General features: G+C 36.0%; 2 protein-coding genes across 2 annotated transcripts; both read left to right on the top strand.

Moving 5' to 3' along the window:
- The first annotated feature begins 1431 nt into the window (after positions 1 to 1431).
- Positions 1432 to 5647, top strand: si:dkeyp-73b11.8 (BPTI/Kunitz domain-containing protein). Its single transcript, XM_067436795.1, has 6 exons — positions 1432 to 1559; positions 4575 to 4769; positions 4935 to 5111; positions 5184 to 5228; positions 5309 to 5387; positions 5497 to 5647. Exons 1-6 carry the CDS (start codon positions 1469 to 1471, stop codon positions 5627 to 5629), a joined length of 720 nt encoding a protein of 239 aa, XP_067292896.1. The 5' UTR covers positions 1432 to 1468; the 3' UTR covers positions 5630 to 5647.
- A 1110-nt stretch (positions 5648 to 6757) lies between these two features.
- Positions 6758 to 20287, top strand: usp3 (ubiquitin specific peptidase 3). The gene is made up of 15 exons (XM_067436302.1): positions 6758 to 7117; positions 11026 to 11086; positions 11346 to 11489; positions 11612 to 11695; positions 11791 to 11872; positions 12747 to 12829; positions 13732 to 13845; positions 15063 to 15176; positions 15585 to 15731; positions 18062 to 18168; positions 18252 to 18335; positions 18418 to 18536; positions 18620 to 18733; positions 19144 to 19211; positions 19388 to 20287. The coding sequence occupies exons 1-15, from the start codon at positions 7027 to 7029 to the stop codon at positions 19551 to 19553; spliced, it is 1578 nt and encodes a 525-aa protein (XP_067292403.1). The 5' UTR covers positions 6758 to 7026; the 3' UTR covers positions 19554 to 20287.
- Positions 20288 to 20632: the final 345 nt, after the last annotated feature.

The raw sequence follows: 20632 nt of genomic DNA, 5'->3' as shown, positions 1-20632 counted from the left end.
ATATTGTTTCAACTCATTCTATGGCAACTTTAAATCTAACCAATTAACAGGTAGCTTTTTCAAATTTTTACATTTTAAAATACATTTATTTAGTGTGAATTGGAGATTTGGGCAAAGTGGCATGCTTTGAGAGAAAAACAAAAACAACATCTAAAAAATGTGGATGACTAACAGCAATATAAAAAGAAATGGTACAAATTACAACCCTTTTTGAAGTTGTTGAACGTATCAGACCAAAAAAAAATAATAATAATAATAAAGACAACACATTTCCAAAAATTAAAAACACATATAGAGATGTCATTTCTGTAAATGTGTGGACTGGGTCCAAACTAGTTACAAATAACCCATTCAAGATACAAAAGCAATTCCCTATGATTTTTTAAACTTTGGCATAATGCAGGAAACAGTGTAGATTTGACAAAATTTTAATTGAGCACAAATCACTCTTTTCATTAATTTTTCACCAAATCTAGACCCCTGCAGTCTGAAAAAAGACGAAGGAACTGGGACAGCTGAGGTTGTGGTTTATATGTACTACGTCATAATCGAGAAGCAGTGTGTGAGAAAATTTTCACCCAGAGCTGAAGAATTGTTCCCTAAAGAAGGTACATACATTTGTCTGCAATAATGCAAAAAATGTTTTTTTATGAAACAAAGTTTCATTGACTGGTTTATTCTTAAGTCAAACATCTTTGACTTATGAAAATACTGCCACCCTGTGGTCATTTTTTATTTTTTTGCAGAAAGACTAGTTTGCAAGCTTCCAAAAGAACCATGTGTGGGAAACAGAAACTAATTCTTATCACTTGACCGGTACAATGAAACGTGCTTCAATGCAGAAAGGTACACGTGGCAAGAAATGAAACTAATAGATATTTTACCCAAAGATATGCAAAAATGTATATTAAACTATATACATTTGTTTGATTAGAACTAGGCCGCAAGGACTATACTCTGTTGAATCAGAAGCATCAATCTGTAACTGTCATCAATATTATCTTTTCAACTCATTTATCTAATAATATGAATTCAATTAAATCATTATTCCATCAGGAATGTTCTTAGGTGTTGCACTTGGTCTTATTGGCGTCCTTATTTTCACTCTGGTGATTGTCTTTGCAGTCAAGAAGAAGTCTTTCCACAATGTGCCATATGAGCGATGCAAAACGAATCAGCCATTTTATATAAACCATTCAATAAAACACACCCATTAATCTTCAATCTTTAAAGTCTTGTGCTATACCTGTAATTCAACTTATTTCAAATTCTGCAAAACAAAGTTTCATTTGACTTAGCATTGCTAGTCTCTGTAATCAAGTTATTTGAAATAAATCATACTGTGAATCTAAAGTAACAGTTGTCCCCTCCTCAAAGTTTATTGCTCTTATCTTGAGAGAAAGTACAAAGGGCAAAGCATCCTCCCCTCACTGATTATTATTTGCAAACGTTCTTCACCAGCGTTCAAATGGCTCTGCGGTTCACTATGAGGAAAATTAGCATTATTTTGTTAATTTTTGCTCTGAACCTCAACTTTCAGGCCCAAGCTCAGACATCAGGTAAGAGTTTTTTCTGTTAGTTTTTTTTTTTTTAAACAGAAGGATAAAGCTATTACTTTGTGTTGTAAGTTATAATAAGGTCATTACTTAAAAAACTAATGTTGAAAATATAATTCTCAAGGTAAAAACTGAATACTAAAGCATGCATAACACAATCACAATATCAGGGTTGTGTTCCTTTCTGAATTAAATTGAGAAAACATTTTAAGTTCCCATTTAAGGAAGTAGAGTTCAAAATCAAGTTAAGTTGAAAGAAATTTATATGCAACTGTTTTGCAGAAATGTAACTGCAAATGTATTTTGTGTAAGTTAATGTAAATTTGTAGAGACAAACCTTGTATTATTTCTTTGAAATATATATTTTTATATACATCAAAGTCCCTTTCAAGAAGAGTCTGTTCACTCGGCAGCCATATTTGTAACACCTCCGGGCAGTTATTTCGGGAATACAAGACCAAGTCCAATCAATTTGAATGAGGAATCCTTGAATCTCAAAAACTGCTTGCCAAACTCACAATTAAATAGAATATTTCATATCAGCAACAAAATCTGACATGAACTGTGCCATCAATGTTGTTTCTTACTATCAAATAGTGTTAAAAAAAAGCTTATTTATGCTTATAACAATGGACAACTGAAGGAAAACGGAACTGAAGATGGCTTAACCAATCAGCGATGGGCTCTTTTACTTTACAAGGCAGGGCTATTATGCCATATTGTGTGTAAAATTTTACCTAAAAGTCTACTCAATATTTAAAACATCTTTATATTTAATCAGTTAACTTTATTTTACAGATCAGAACACTAAATTTGTTGTAATTCAGTAAATTCTGCTACCTGTGATTACTATTCAACTTCCTGTGGGGTGTGGCTAATTCAATTCAAATTCACACTCATGAACTGAAAAACTATGGAAACGCAGCGCATTGAATGGAAATGGCATTCTGTGTGAATCTGTCCTAAGACTGTATTATTTATTTATTTTTAATATAACTGAAGTTGCATTCATATTTCCAGGAAGAGTCGGTCGGTTATAAGACCTGTGTAAACTACACTGGCCATTGATTATATTAACGAGAATCATAAAACAGATGTTTGTGTTTGTTTTCATGTGCATATCTGTTTCAAAAGCCTGTTTTTTTTTTAACTGTACAACAGGTGCAAATAAAGCCATTATCTCAGGTTTTTGTAGTCCACAGTCAGTCACTGGCTGTCCAGTTTAAAATGTGAGCAATCGGTCTATCTGTAAAAAAAAAAAATTTACAACCGCCATAAAAACTAGGTGTTGACTGTGTCAAGAGTTACACATTACTCATTCAAGATACAAAGATCACTCCCATTTCTATGATCGTTTCAACCAATTTAGCAGAATGTGCAACACAATCTCATAGCAATTCGTAACTATTTACATTTTGGCAAACTGGCGGCTAAATCCTGTGAATTGTAGTATCTTATTCGTATGTTTTTGTTAAGTTTAAATCCTAGTTCAAACTAAATTTAATAACTATAAGGTAGTTATAAATATAAAAAAATAGCCCATAACAGAACTATAACAATAATGGCAGATTATGGTGGATAACGAAACCTGTGTGAGTTTCTTTCTTCTGTTGAACACAAAAGAAGAAATTTTGAAGAATGTGTTCAGACGGTTCTGAACATTCAGACATTACCAATCTTTAACAGAAAAAATTAAACAGAAGAAAGAAACTCATACATTTAGAACAAATTAAAGGGATCGTTCACCCAAAAATGAAAATTAGCCCATGATTTACTCACCCTCAAGTAAACCTAGGTGTATATGACATTCTTCTTTTAGACGAATACAATCAGAGTTATATTAAAAAAGTCCTGGTTAATCCAAGCTTTATAATAGCAATAATTGTTTTGAACATCGTCCATAAAAACTGCATCGGTCAGTCAAATAACTGCTCCACACAGCTCTGGGTGATTAATAAAGGCCTTCTGTAGCGAACCGATGCGCTTGTGTAAGAAAAATATCCATATTTAAAACTTTATAAAGTAAAGTTTTGGCTGATCGCCTTCCGTATTCAGTTTATGGAAAAGGTGTTGAAAGTGGCTCTGTAAATCAAACGCTTACACGACCAGTTACACTCTTCAGATGTCGCGTACGTATCTTGAACTCCGAGACGGCACTTTCAACACTTTTCCCATGGAAGGTGATCTGCCGGAACTTTAATTAAAAAAAAAGTTTTAAATATTGATATTTTTTACACAAAAGCAACGATTTGTTTCAGAAGGCCTTTATCAACCCCAGAGCCGCATGGAGCACTTTATTTGATGGACAGATGCATTTGTATGGACTTCAGAAAACAGAGCAACAATCCCTGCCACTATAAAGCTTGAAATAGTATTTTTAATGTAACTCAACTTTTATTCGTCTGAAAGAAGAATGTTAAGTACACCATAGGATGACTTGAGGGTGAGTAAATCATGGGCTAATTTTCATTTCTGGGTGAACGATCCCTTTAAATCTGGGGAAGGGGTGGAACTTCGTGCTTACTTTTATTCGTACAAATTTATATTTAATCGCCATCTCGTAACAGTGATATTTTCCTGTGAAATCAGGTTGGAATGTAGGGGTTAAAGGGGCACTGTGTACATTTTAGCGGCATCTAATGGTGAGGTTGTGAATTGCAACTGCTCACCCCTCCCTTTCGAAGCACATAGAGAAGCTACGGTGGCTGACACAGGGCAAAGATGTCATGCTCTGTAGAGCAGTTTGTCTGTTTAGAGCTACTATAGAAAAATGGCGGTGCAAAATGGTTAATTTTCTGTAAGAGGACCTGCAGTGTACACACTGCACCTTTAAATCTGTGGTTAGGGGTGGATTATGCATACTTCACATCGTACAAACTAAAATGTAATCGCCACCTCAGAACAGTTACATTTTTCTGAGAGTTCAGGTTGGAATGTAGGGGTTAAATAGTGCTTTACAAAATCTTGGACAAGAACGTACTTGTACTTTTGTTTATTTTTTTAATTTCTTTAATCTAGACCACTGCAGTCTGAAACCAGATGAAGGAACTGGGACAGCTGAGGTTGTGGTTTATATGTACTACGATGAAGAAAAAGACAGTTGTTTCCCATTCCGGTACAGCGGCGAAGGTGGAAATGCAAACCGTTTCATAATCGAGAAGCAGTGCATGAGAAACTGTTCACACAGAGCCGAAGAACTGTTCCCTAAAGACGGTAATCCTTCTTCGCACACTTGTCTGCAATAATGCAACATTAATCTTTTTGTATGAAAAGCATTGTGATTGATACACTCATTTGTTGACATTTACAATACTTTATATGCAACATCTTTGACTTAAAAAACTGCCACCCTGTGGACATTTTTTGTTTAATTTGCAGAAAGACTAGCTTGCAAGCTTCCAAAAGAACCAGGACAATGTTTCGGTCACTATCTGCGTTATTACTACAGTCCTGAACATCACACATGCAAGTCTTTCTACTGGACCGGATGCGTGGGAAACGGAAACCGATTCTTCTCACTTGACCGGTGCAATGAAACATGCTTCAATGCAGCAGGTACGTGTGGCACGGAACTTGTAGTGATTTACTGTATGCTAAATGTATGTTAATGTACATTTGTTTGAATAGATCTGGGCCACGAGGACTACACGGGTGAATCAGATGTGCCAGTCGGTAACTAAAACTTGAATATAATGTTTTCAGCTCATTCAACTCATTCATCCACTGATATTCATTTCTTATCATCCCACCAGGAATTATCTTGGGCGTTGTATTTGGTCTTATTGGTGCCATTATTCTCATTGTGGTGATTGTCTTTGCATTCAAGAAGAAGTAAGTCATTACACTACTTTTTTTGTTTGTGTTAGGCTATATTCTTTTTTACTTTCACTTTTTCTGGAATTACGCTGGAATTTATATAATTACATTTACATTTTTCAAGGCCTAGCTTGAAGAAACGTCAGAAAAAAGATGGGAAGACAGCAGAACTGCCGCTGAAAGAGCAGGCCATTGAGATGGGAGGAGGGGAAGAAGCACAGCCAGCGACTCTTGAAATCTCTACTGTCCAGAATTGAAATATCTGAACTTACATTTTATACCACAAACATTAAAATGTACATTGTACATTGAAATGTATTTTTTTTTTTTTTTTTTTGGTAAAGTGATTTTTTTTTTTAAAGAAGGAAAGTTTTGACTGTAAAAAATAAAATGGTAAATAATATTTCTGTTTCTTATTAACTTGTACTATATACTTGTGTCTACTAGGCTATATTTGGAAGGTCCTTTCTCATTTACATTGTGTGTCAGTCAAACTGGTCATATCACAATAAAAATTAAGAAGAAATTCTGTATGGTCTTAAATTGCTTTAAATGTGGCATGTTTGTGTGTCTGTGAGGGAATGTCAGTGCATGGTAAAATAGGAAAATAAATAAAAACTTAACATTTACAGAAATAAATGTTATTATAGTTAGCCATAGTTTTGTTTAGCCATAGTATGTTTCTCTTCACAAAAAGAAAAACGGGGAAAAAAATTGCAATAATATTTTTTTTTTTTAATAAAAGCATTTAATAAACAAAAAGTTAACATTTACAGAATTAATTGCATTATATAGTTAGTCATAGTCAAAAAATATGCAATAAATAAAAAAATTGCGATAATAAAAACAAAATGAAAAATAATAAGTTAACATTTACAGAATTTTATTGTTAGTCAGTTTTTTTCCTCATAAAAACATAGTAAAATATAAATAAATTACATTTATATAATTTATGTTATTATATTGTTAGTCTTTTTTTTTTCTCTGTTTTTTTAAAATAGTTATACTCTCATTTACCTATCGGCATCAAATCTTTTCCAGCACTTGTTCATGCACTTCCTGCCTCATTGCACTTTCAATTTTCAAGTTCAGTTTAAGTGTGCTCTATTTTTTGGCATGACAAAACTGTACGTGTTTAGCCAAAGCAATTTAGCTAGACTGCGTACAAAATGTCTGCAATGTACAATAACATTAGTGCAAATACTTAATTATTCACAGTATTTATTACTGATCTCCATATGAAGGGTATGGCCCTGGCTCTGAATTGAATTATGCCCTTTCTCGATTAACAAACGCTTGTGTGTATAAGTTACATCCCATCAAAGTAAAAGTAAAGTTTAAAGATTGTCAAGTACGCTTCCCATTTAGACTGTATTTTTGCTGTCTAGGAAGGGAGTCCAGTGGGCTTTGAGACAGCCCGAGTGTGTGGATGCATGCATGTTAGCTCTCTTAAACCATAACAACGCACTTAGCAGAGTAACGTCAACCGCAAACACATCTATACGTCTAGGAATCAACCTACTGCTTCTCAAAAACACATTCTGTGGCTTTTAAACATAACGTCACACGTTTAGAGTTTAAACACAGAAATCGTGCAGAAGAGGACAGGCTGGGTTAGCTAGTGCTGTAACGTTAGCTACTAGCTCACAGGCTCATGGAGTGCCCTCACCTCAACTCCAGTGTCTGTATGACGGTGGACCCGAGTCGCTTCCCCAACGGTTCCCCTTCCTCATGGTGCTGTTCTGGTGAGTTAAATGCGGTTACCAATGACTATTCACTAATAATCACTAACAATTAAGTCAGTTTCCTGTTAAAAATAGCTCGAGCTAGCCGAGCCGGCTAGTGCTTCATTTCTCCCATAGCAGCTCGCGCTAAGAGACTTTTGTGTGTTTATTAAACTAATATAACTGAAAACTGGGGAACCATAATCGTAAAATATATAAATATGATGTGAAAGGATAATATTTCGCAACTGTACTCATATAAAACCCCAAACTATGTAGCTAAGCTTCCCACAGCACTCAAACTTGCTAAGCGCAAAGCTTATTGTTCTGCGAAAACATTTCAATGATTTGTTTTGAAATAATATTAAACGTTTGTCACGTTTACTTACGCGAAGGAAAGTTTGTGCTTCAGAAAGTTGGCTTTTTAATCTGCGATTGGCTCTCATTTTTTTAATGTCGAGCTTTCGATTTTAATATAACAGGCCTTCTGATTTACAGTAAATTATTAATTTATTATCTTTATATGCAATAGTGTGAGTAAAATATAAAGCAGACTAAATATGCAGACCTTGATATCAAAATAAACCGGAAATAACGTCTGCAAACGTTGTAACAACATTAGTGTAATGCATTTATGGTCTTAAACGAGAGCTTAATGTGTGGAAGGATCAAAACACTGAAATCTAGAGGATCTCAATGTTCAACTTTTTCTATCCTCTAACTTTAGTTTTGGATTTGGTCAGTGAATGTAGGAAAGTATTGGACCTATGTGGCGTTTGAAAATAAGTTATTGTACATGGCAATTATTGGCTTAGTGTGGGACTGGGACCCGCTCTTATGAGGGCCAGTGTGCTGAAAAATGTTCCCGAGTGCATGCATGGATATCAATTTTTGGCAGATAATTGCTTTTATATCATATATTACAAATATTTTTTTAAAAAGTCTCTTCTGCTCAGCAAGGCTGCATATTGGATCAAACATATAGTGAAACGGTATAAAATATTATAATTAATATAATTTATTCCATTGGAAAAGCTTTTTTTCCAGTCTCAGTTTCACATGATACTTTAGAAATCATTATAATATGCTGTTTTAATGAAGAATCTAATCTTATTATTATCATTAGAAAACATTTGCAACATTTTAAATGTCCTTACTGTTACCTTTTCTCATTTTAATGTATCCTTGCTGAACAAAAGTGTTCATTTCTTTTTTTTCCCAAACCTTTAAATGCTAAGTGTATTTTCAACATGGATACATCTGATAAATATCATTGCAGAAACATTTCCTTGTTTAAGATGTTTTGTATTTGTAGTGAATATAAAAACTAGCAAATGTGTTCATTTAAATGTAGCCAATATTGTGTACATAGCCTAATATATTTGATTATTTATTTGTATACAATATTATACATATATTGTGTAGATATATAGATATATTTTGGGACTATTAAAAAACCCATATCAGGAGACTGATTATAAATTTGTCCTGCCTGTTTTTGAACGCCATTCACATTAATATTATTAATTAAGAAAATTTGAAGTTTAATACCAATAGCATCACCAATATATCATACTTCCCGAATTGAACATACAATTTAGAAGTTGAAAGACTGAAATAGTATTAGTATGAATATTATCTTCAATAAATAATATATATATATTTTTTTAAGTGTTTTTTTTGTTGAGATGAATTGTCATGTTAGATTACACTGTAAACACATGAACATTTAGGGCGTGACGCAGAGGCCCTTCAGCACACCCACGGGACATGAGCAATGCCATATCTCTCTTTTAACACATTTCACACTTATGAAACATGTCTTTTCAGAGATCCTCTCAGTAATACTACTAAACATACTGTAATATTTATTTAAAATGATCGAATTTGTAAAACAGAGCTTTGAACTACCTTAAATAGCATATAATTAACTCTACATTGTGGGAGATTGTACAGAAATCATACAAAATGTACCTGCTTAGGTGACATTGTTCCCGACTTTGTTAAAATCCTGCTTCTTTTGTGTGAAGCACATTATATAAAGCATGTGACAATAGTACAGCATTGCTGCTTTCTTCATCAGCGCACAGCAGGTACGAGGAGACGCATGGGGTCTATTGACTTTTTCCACATTTGTTGGGTCGTGCACAGACCAGCATTCACCAGAATCGACCGTTCCTTAGCAACGGCTAATTCAGATGCTTGTTGTGCACTCAGAAGGGAAGGTGATCAAGACAATTAGAACAGAGCTCTCTCTCTCTCTCTCTCTCTCTCTCTTTCTCTCTCTCTCTCTCTCTCTCTCTCTCTCTCTCTCTCTATCTCTCTCTCTCTCTCTCTCTCCTCTCTTCCTCCCTCTTCTCTCTTCCTCCCTCCCTCCCTCTCAGCAGGCCACAGCTAGATACTAGAGATTACTTTCACTTGAGGTTAACATGCCACCTTAGCTCTTCATAGTGCGTTTTGGATGGAAACAATAATGATGGAAATAAATGCAGTCCATTTGATGGAAACATTATAAAACATAAAGAAAAAAATATAATTATTATACAAATGCAGAAAATATTTAGAAATATAGAAAACAGTATTACACTACTGTGTATATAAATTTTTTTTAATAATGAGAAGAATGTATATTTCTAAATATTGTGTAGTCTAACACAGAGTTTGTAGGTCACGCTCCCTCTCTACCCGTCTCGTCGTTCCGTACATACAATTGTCCCAACAGTTAAACTGTTTTCAAGGTCTATCAACGTCATCACTGCAAGGTGGATGATTCTGATTGGCTCACAAAAAATGAACAGTTATGGTAAATTTCCACACATTGTCAGTTAATCAGGTTCACACTTCCATAGATTACTACAACCCGGAATTAGGTACACAGTGACCTTCCCGGTCTAGAGCAGGCGCCAGCTTCTCCAGAACAACAAGTCCACCCATCTCTACGGATGCCCGTAATACGCCTTCAACACTGATCTGTAACACAGAATATTGTGCACATACAAAGATACACAGTCTCTCCAAGGTTGGAGCTGATCGAGCTCCAGTTCTTTCCCAAAACATAATGATAACATGTGCTTGCTCTCAGTGAAAGATACAGAAAATAGTACAGAAAATATCTTTATTGTTTCAGTAAAAGGATATATAAAATATAATGAATAAATAAGCCGGGCTATGTGTGCAAACACTGTTACTGCACTCCTGGCATGTTAGGGATGTGTGATACCTCCAAAATCCGAACACACGACAACATGTTGCTATCATTTGTTTAGTGGCACATCTCTAGGTCAGACCCTCAGTCACTCCTGATACCAAATACACACTTTAGAAAACATAAAGGAAGAACAAACAATCAGTAGTTCTATTGATTAAATAAAATCATAACTGGAAAGAATCATTATAATAATATAGGAAGATAAATATTAATTAAGGTTTTAATTATGAATTTAACTAGGATATGTACAGGTATATTGAAGTGACAGTGGATTTTAGAATCCCCCTTTCAATATATAAATATATATATAGTATATATAAAAATATAAAAATGAAATAGTATAAGAATGAAAAGATCTCTGGGTTTTTTAAGGTAAGGTCTGGTTTTTATACATTTATAAAATGCCATATTAGATCATGGATGTTACTCCTATATGTTGATTTATGTTTTTTTAAATGTGTGTGAGCTGGATAAAATATGTTTTAGGAGAAAATTAATATAAAAAATTAAAAAAAATTGCAAAGTAAAACTGCATTATGCAAATAATATTACTATAATATTATACAAATAGAGGAATATTAAAGCCTAAGAGAGGCAGATAATTGTATTTACATTTTGTAAAGGTATTCAAAAATGTGGTTTTATACATTTGTAAAATGCCATTGATGATGGATGTATTTTGACACCCCCTACCCCCTTTTTTTATTTTTTATTTTTGTAGTTTGCCGGTCAAACAAAAGCCCATGGGTTTGTCTGACGTGCTTGAACGTGCATTGTGGAAGGTGAGTGTATAAACTGATATTTTTTATTTGTGTGGTTTCATACTTAATGATTTACAGTAAATATTACATTCAGGTCTAAAGCCTTGTTCCTTGAATTTGAATTAGTATTGTGAATATTTATATTTAAGCTGTATAAAAATGTATAAAATATTCAAATTATTTTAGTAAGTAAATTGAATTAAAATCAATCACATTTTAATTATTAATACAATACATTTCACACATATTAACATTTCTTTGCATCTGTTTGCTGTTGCAGGTATGTTAACGGCCATGCCAAAAAACATTTTGAGGAGATTCAGGCTCCAGGTGGCGGTCAAAGGAAGCCAGAGAGAGAAAAGTTGAGCGAGAAGAGTCAGCAGCACTCTGTGTGTATGGACTGCAACAGTTTTAGCACGTTCTGGTTGGTTTCTTTCCACAAATACTTTAAAATGGATAAGATGAATGTTCTTAAAGGGACAGTACATACCATATCATTCATTGAGCAGTGTTTGTGTTAATCTTTCACATTGTTTTCTTCTGCAGTTACAGATGTGACGAATTTGTGGTAAATGACACAAAACTAGGGCATGTGCAGAGGGTCAGAGAACATCTTCAGAGTTTGGAAAAGTAAGACAGATGTTTGTTGAAGTGCCTCCATTCAACAATCATCACATCAATACATTTTTGATGTTATTGTGAAACTGTTTATTCTTTTTGTTCAGCTCTGTGTCTAATACCGACAGACAGAGGAAGAGAAAACTGTCAGACAGTTCTTCTCCTGACAGCAAGCTGAAGAAAGACAGTGTAAGTTAAATTGGATTCTAGATAAGTGTGATTAAGGGCCCAGTGTGCTGAGAAATGGTTCAGAAAAACATGATGCGACCATCTACATATCTAACCAAATATTTCATTGTTAATTTCTGGAAGGTCAAAAATCCATATTATTCCCCACACCAATATTTGTCATGTTGTAGCCTATTCATATTTGAAGTTGAATATTTTGCTTATATTATTAGGCTTAACAGGGAGCTTTAAAAATTTAAAATGGTTCTAAAAATATAATATATATTAGAACCATTTTACATTTTATATAATTATATAAAATATACATATAAAATGTGTATATAGTTTTCTATTTTAATATATAAATAAAATGTATGAATTAATTATAAACATATTAAGCCTAAAAAAAGCCAAATATTTACATGTGTAAGCCTAGCTTTAGAATTTTAAAAATGCTTTGGGGAAATAACTACTAAACTAAAAAAAAAAATAAACTAAACATTTTTTTAAAACGTGTGTGTATGAATATAATGTACGTAATAGTTTAGTAAATACTAATAATATATTGCCAAAGGTTTTAGGACGCCTTTACATGCACATAAACAATGCACATAAAAAGACATCCCATTCTTTAATTTATATAAAATGTTTTTTTATTAATTATATTTTATTAGATCTTTATAAATATATATCAAAATATCTCTCTAAATAAATAAAAATACATAAATAATTTACATTTCATTGAAAATCTCTGGTGATGCCACTGTTAAGAAATACTTGACAGTGTTTCTATGTATACTAGTCATGTATACTTTCGCTTTTAGTTTAAATTATGTATGCATCACCTATCAAATTTGTGCTGGCTCCATAATTTTTCTTAAATGTCCCCACACAGGACGGCACTCTAGCACATTGTGCCACGGGCCTCCGCAACCTGGGCAACACCTGCTTCATGAACGCCATTCTCCAGTCCCTGAGGTAAGAGCAACCCTCACGACCCCAAGCCAAGGGCAGCCGGCGATGTGTATCCTGGCAGGGTGTGTGTGTCCCGGCTGGAGGAGGTTGACTGGCTCCCTGCTCTCAGCTGGCGGATAACGGTGTCTCTGTGGCCAGTGAGCTGCCTGGAGTAGAGCATGATGGGCAGCCATGTGACGGATTAGGCCGTCTGCCTGCTCACCGCAGCCAACCTTACACTGGCTAAACCGCAGCGAGTAGCTCATGCCAAATATCATATAAACCGTTAGGCCTGTGTTATGAATTATTGAGGTGAAGCATTTTTTTCACTGCAGTTACACTACCATTCAAAAGTTTAAAATCAGTATGGTTTTTTGTTGTTGTTTTTAAAAAATAGAATTTATTAATACTTTTACTCACCAATGACACATAACATTGTACATTAATAAGAAAAATCTGGAGTAGCGATGCTAAAAATTCAGCTTTGCATCAAAGGAATACATTTAATTAAAAAATATAATACAATAGAAAACTGGTATTTTAAATTGTAATATCTCACAATATAACTGTTTTTACTGTATTTCTGACCCCAAACTTTTTAATGGTAGTGTATGTGCTTTTACTTTCAGATTTGTTGTGGTCAACTATGTCCATGGTATGTTACAAATATGTAATGGGTCTTTTTTTATTTCTGAGCTGTCATTAGTTTTACGGCCTGAATGAGGTCTAAATCTACCTCTAAAAAAACCTTCCCATTTGCTGGTCATAATCCATGGAAAAGGAAGCTTTTGCAAGGTTTCAGAGGATTCTGGCACATTGTTGATGTTTAGTTTGCATTCGGAAAGAAAAAAAGGTTGTAAGGATTTTTAGTCATGCTAGAGACAGATCTGTTTAGTTAAACGCTGGTTTTTGTTTCCTGTCTCCAGTAACATCCAGGTGTTCAGCTGTTATTTCAAGGAGCTGCCCTCGGTGGCCTTACGAAGCGGGAAAACGGCAGGAAGGAGAATGTACCACACCAGAAGTCAGGGGGACAGCAGTGTGTAAGGTCCTCCACTGAATGACAAAGAGGGGGGTTTGAATGGTGTCCTTTATTTTAAAGAAAATAGTCAGAAAACACTTTTCCTAGTGTAAGATCTTAAAATATTGCATACGTAAGGGATAATCCACGGCTAGCTGCGCATTAAATGATTTTAATGCATAATGTGGAGGCAAATAAACCACCTGATGTGAAGCGAAGTGCATTCAAATAGTTGAATGCACAGCTAGCCGTGGATTATGCCTCTTATACCATGATCATTTGCCATTAACAACGTAAAGCTGTTGTTGATCTTTGCAGTGCAATATTTGACCGGAAGGGTCAGATCTAGAATTCTGCCCACTTTGAATCAGACACAGAGATAGTGCATAAGATTTATTTGAATTAATGATTTATTGCATTTACTTGAATTTATTATCGATCAAGAGAGCGCAAGAGAGAGAGAGTGAGAGAGATCATATATATACTGATCAGGCATAACTTTATGACCACCTTCCTAAAATTGTGTTGGTCCCCCTTTTGCTGCTAAAACAGCCCTTTGCAGCCCCATATGTAATAACCTGCGCTGTACTGTGTATTCAGACACATTTCTATCAGAACCAGCATTAACTTTTTGAGCAATTTGAGCTACTGTAGCTCGTCTGTTTGATCGGAACTTATAGGCCAGCCTTTGCTCTCCATGTGCATCAATGAGCCATGGCCCTGTCATTGGTTCACCACTGCCCTTTCCTTGGACCACTTTTGATGGATACTGACCACTGCAGACTGGGAATACCCCAAAAGAGCTGCAGTTTTGGAGATGCTCTGACCCAGTTGTCTAGCCATAACAATTTAGCCCTTGTCAAACACGCTTAAATCCTTATGCTTGCCTGTTTTTTTCTGCCTCGAACACATCAACTTTGAGGACAAAATCTATCGATCTATAATTTGTATTTTTTTGTGTGTGTTTACAATTTGCAATCCATGTTTATTCTTAATACAACCTGTATTTAATATAGTCTGGGTCATTTTTTTGTTATTTTTTTGTAGTTTGTTTATGGTTTTAAATTATGTATCAAGGAAGTATGTTTCCAGGCCTATGTATGACATCCTAAACACACACATATATGTTGAGATACATTGTATTATTTGCATTAATCATAGTTACTGCCACCCCAGAACAGGCCTGATGTATCAGTCCCTGTAATTTCTGCTAAAGTGTTTTTCTGCTTTGTTATGCAGATCTCTGGTTGAGGAGTTCAGGAAAACACTCTGTTCACTTTGGCAGGGGAGTCAGACTGCCTTCAGCCCAGACGCCCTCTTTTATGTCATCTGGAAAATAATGCCAAGTTTCAGGTATCATAAATTTTTTCCCATGAATTTGTCATCCTGAGCTTTTATAAGATATACTACAAGTTGCACCAAAGTACAATTAAATATTTCTCAAGTTGTTCTAAACTTGTATGAGTTTCTTTGTTCTGCTGAACACAAAAGATGTTGTTACAATGTTTGTAACAAAGCAGATAGAGCAACCTTTGACTATCATAGTATTTTTTCCCTACTATGGTAGTCAATGGTTGCTCTATCTGCTTGGTTACAAACATTGTAAAAACATCTTTTGTGTTCAGCAGAACAAAGAAACTCATACAAATTTAGAACAACTTGAGGGTGAGTAAATTATGACAGAAATATAATTTTTGGGTCAACTATCCCTTTTAGAAAGTAAGTGGGATCAATTTTGACATTAATCTGATGTTTTTGCAGGGGTTACCAGCAGCAGGACGCTCACGAGTTCCTGCGTTACCTGCTGGATCATCTTCACAGAGAGATGCAGGGAAGCAAGAACGGGTCGCCCAGTCCCGCTGTGAGCCCGGACCGACCCAAACATGCCTCGGAGAGCAAATGCTGCATGTATGATACCCCTCTGAACACATATAATTGTAATTTTAATGGACAAACAGGTAGTCATGTCCAAAACTTAAGCAGCCTTTCCAATATCGACCATTTGCATATGATTCTTACATTTTGTCCCATAGTGGCAGGTGCACAAAACTTTCGATTTGGTCATACAGCAACTGTTAACGGCTGCTTATTCACAATGTTAAAATGAATGATGTGAATGTATGATTTAAATGAATATATCCAAACAAAACAAATGACGCCCAATAATATTAACAGAATTATTCATAGCTGCCAATATCTAGAAAATGTTTTAGTGGAAAAAAATGGGTCCTTCTCCCCTGGCGCTCATAGTGTTGATACTAATACATCACATTTAGTCAGGCAGTCTAGCCACAAAGATTTAAAATATTTCAACACGTCCGAAGATCAAATCGGATCTGAAATTTCCACATATGTAACTGGTCCTACTCGATCCACTCCAAGCTGGATTTGAACCACGGTCTCTGGCATGGGAGGTGAACGCCCTAACAAGTAGCTGTTAGTGTGCCTCTTGAGTCCAGGGGGGTCATGTTTATGCGCACAACTCTTACTGGCCTTTGTCCATTACACTCATGCCCATAAACCTCACTCCCATCCGTGTCACGGAACCAGATAACCGGTCCTACTCAACCCATTCCAACGGGATTTGAACTGGAGGCAGCCACGCTAAAAAGGCCGCTAAAGATTGCAGTCGCTATTGCCCGTCTTGAGTAGACAAGAGGCGATTTGATTTCGCCCGGCAACTCGGTCTGGAAACCAGTACATTCATTTCTACTGCTTGTTACACTTTTGCCGGAACCAATCACAGATTGGCTTATCCACCTGGTGTGCTGTTGGTGGGTTTAACACAATAACAGATAGAGAATCGATGGGTCATTGCCTGTTGATCACGCCTCTTGTGGTCTGATGGGTTGAAGGACTATCCAATTGCGTACATTTGAATTGAGTTATTTGAATAATGCCAGTTGATCACACCTCTTGTGCAGTAGAAAATACAGAGCAGACTCCGCAGACCAATGTCAGTCTTAAGTTGAAGTTTACTTGCACAGCTCTTACTGGGCTATATATGTTACACTCTGCCCCCTAAACCTCACTCCTACCCGGGTCAACAGCACCAAATGTAACCAGTCCTACTTATCATCTGCTTAGAGCGGGATTCGAACTGGGGTCTCCGGCGTGGGAGGTGGGCGCGCTAATAAGGACGCTAAAGACTGCGGCCGCTAGCGTCAGTCGATAATCCGCTTCTTGAGTCCAGGGGAGTGAAGCCACAGTAGCAGAAAGTCTTTAAATTGCACACAAAAAAAATTATTGCACAACTTGTCTTCAGTGAACTACATTTTTCCTAGTCGAAGCGGTACACAGATGGTTCGGGGCAAATTTCTAATTCGAGGTATGTCTATCTCAGCAGGCTGCCTCTCATTCCATATCTCCCCTGCTAGTTTAGTGAGTTCGTAGGCAGCAGTGATAAAGATAACTCTTTACGGCACACAGAGGGAAGTCTCTTTCGTATACAGAGACGGCTGTTCCCACACTGGCCTGCTGCTAGAAGCAGAGCCACCCTGTTGTGTTTGTATTAATAGCTGCAGACAAGTGAGGAAGCCCCTAGCCAAGGGCTGTGAGGGTGACCTGAGTGGATTTGCCAGGGTTATTGAAAAGGAAGTGCAGTGTTGTGTCGTGCTCACTGGATTGTGTGGAACAAAATGTCAGGTTAATCCTGCTGCCAATAGACAGACTAGATGTGCTTTCATAAGGGCCTGGTTCTGTTGAACACTGTTGGGAAATGGTACTCATGTTGGTTTTTTTAAAGGGGGCCTATAATTCAAAGTCTTGATTTCGTTTTTGGGTTCTACTAGAATAGGTTCTTATGCTTGAAAACATAATTTTTTCACTAATTTGACATTGTTGCAGCGCCTCTTTGCCAGTAATGCTCTGTGTAGTTTGCATTTCTATGAAGCCCCTCCTTCTGAAAAGAGCAATGTGCTATTATTGGTCAGCTGGACCAGTGTGTTGTGATTGGTCAACTGTTTTGAGAGTGTTTTGGAATTGTCACGCTCCTTATCATAAACGCAAGTTTTAACACACTACTAACACAATTTAAACAGGCCTCGCCTTTCTTTGAGTATTTTAGAGTATTTTGAGTAATTATTTAAATGTTTGTTCTCAGAAGAAAACTTGAGACTACAATCAAGGCAATCAGGGAGTTCAGAAACTGAAAGTGCACACTGATATAGACAATAATACCCTTTAGAGTGATAATGGCACCCCTTTAATAATGCAAAGTGGTTTCGCTTTTCTGCTAGAAATGGGACCTCCACTATCGTCACATCTGTGTTTGGTGGCGTCCTACAGAATGAAGTGTACTGCTTGATATGTGGCACGGAGTCTCGAAAATTTGATCCATTCCTAGGTGAGTTGTCAATCTGGCCCATCAGCTCTAAAAGCTTTTCGGCCTTTGTTGCCATGGTTACACTAAACCTTGCTCTCCTCCAGATCTCTCATTGGACATTCCCAGCCAGTTCAGAATCAAGACCAAGACAAAAGACCAAGAGCCGGGGCCAACGTGCACTTTGAAAGGTAATAGATGTTATTTGAAACTATTAAGTTGAGTTCATTTTGTTCACCGGTGACACTAAGAGCATCTCTCTGCCGGCTACAGATTGCCTTTATAGTTTCACAGACCTTGAGGAACTCGATGAAACTGAGCTCTACATGTGTCACAAGTGCAAAAAGCGACAAAAGTCCACCAAGAAATTCTGGATCCAGAAACTTCCCAAGGTGATGGAAGTATAGAAATATCTCATTTTTAAATATCATGTTTCATGTTTGCAACGGTTGTATGATGTGTTGTCCCTGTGCAGGTGCTTTGTTTGCATCTGAAGAGGTTCCATTGGACAGCGTTCCTGAGGAATAAGATTGACACCTATGTAGAGTTTCCCATGCGTGGCCTTGACATGAAAAGCTACTTGTTAGAGGTGAGAGCAAACCATTTAATTCTCTTAATTCTGTACAATTTGAAAATGGTGTTTTGTTTTGTTTTTCTGCCCAAAAAAATATGCAAATATTATATTTAGTTAAATTAAAACTATTATCTATCATTATAATAGTATATGGGCATAATAGTATACTACTATTAATATACCATTAATATACTATTAATATTTAATTACTTCATATACATTATCTAATCTTAAAGAATGATATATATTCATTTAAGATCATTTAATTATATTAAGTAAATAATTTAATGTGAATAAGTAATTTTACCTTTTAATACATATGATTAAAATATTAATAATATAATATCATTTAAATATATAGTACTTATATGACTATGTTGTTATAGAAAATATACATTTCATAACAATGATGTAATTATTTTCAGCCTGAAAACAGCTTGCCTGAGAGATGCCTGTATGATCTTGCTGCAGTGGTGGTGCATCATGGATCTGGGTAAGTAAAGGCTTGCAGTTGTACAACTCATTTACCAGCCTGAACTCCTGTTTCATTGTCATCCACTAGGGGGTGGTGTTATATCAATATATCAATCGATATTTCCTGTTATATCAGTCACACTTATAATCAGATCACACACATGTACAATATTCCATCTCCTTCCTCTCCCGCAGCATCGGCTCAGGACATTACACAGCATACGGGCGTCATGAGGGCCAATGGTACCACTTCAACGATGGCACAGTTACTTTGGTCAGTGAGGAGGCTGTGCTGAAAGCCAAGGCCTACATTCTGTTCTACACCGAGCACAGCGATCAAGAGAGTCAACCCAAGCTTTAAGACCTACTCCAGATCAGTCATTGGACCTTCATTTGTGTACCGTCATCCGTCTCATGTCTTATGCTATCCAGTTATGTTTTCTCCATCACAGAACCTCAGTATAAACCGAATTGCTGCTTATGTTTTGACTTGATGACTTGTGTTTAATAGACTGTCCCAGTTTTTTTTTTTTTTTTTTCATACACCACCTGTGTGAAATGAGATTCCAAAGGCAATTCTTCAGGGGGGATTTTTGACTGTAGAAACGAAATGTTTTACTATTGATTTTTTCCCTTACATTGTAACCATTGGCTGAAATGACGACAGCTGTCACGTTTCCGTGTCAGACGCTGACGTCTCCTACTCGCGCCAACATTTTGCTCGCTGCTCCAGGAACATTTCTTTCTGTTCAGCTCAGAAATTCATCCTTGTCCTCTGAGCCTGCTTTTCATTTGATCGAGGCTGGCGTTGGAGATATTTCCGAACCAAAACTTGAAACGTATGATTTTCTGTAACAAAACGAGATGTCATTTGTATCACAAAGCAGTAGTTGACTCACAGCTATCACCTCACTAATGTGAAAATGACTTTTAAAGAGAAGGGTCCAGTAGCTCACGCGTTTCATTTCCTTTACGTATGAAAATGTCTGACCTGATGTACAGCTTCTGTCCTTTTAGAATAAAAGGGATGCAGATTGTGCAAACGTTGATTTGTGCTTTTATTATATTCTCATAATTAAAAGACATACAATGTGTTATTGTATTTACTCCTTCATTTTGAATGGACCAACCACAGTTCATTTTTTTTAATGTACTATTAAGGATCAGGTAAAGTTGAAATCCAGTGATTCGTTCTTCCTTGCAACCTTGTACCTTTTTAACATTATTTTGTTTCCAGAAGTTGTGCAAAACGAGCCAATCAGAGTAGCTTGCCAAATAGAGAAAGTGCTTGCTTTTTGCGCGCATCAGATGGCCCGTGGGTGTGCCGACTTATGCTGTCAATCATTTCCATATCAATCATTGTAAATAGGGTAAAACATTTATAGATCTGATAATAAAAAATAAATACAAATCTTGAAGGAAGTAAAACTAAAAATGTGC

Source organism: Pseudorasbora parva, chromosome 25 (genome assembly GCF_024679245.1).
Source record: "Pseudorasbora parva isolate DD20220531a chromosome 25, ASM2467924v1, whole genome shotgun sequence".
In the NCBI taxonomy this organism is placed as follows: Eukaryota; Metazoa; Chordata; class Actinopteri; order Cypriniformes; family Gobionidae; genus Pseudorasbora; species Pseudorasbora parva.
The sequence above is the reverse complement of the archived record's forward strand: the minus strand, read 5'-3'. Positions and strand labels throughout refer to the sequence as shown.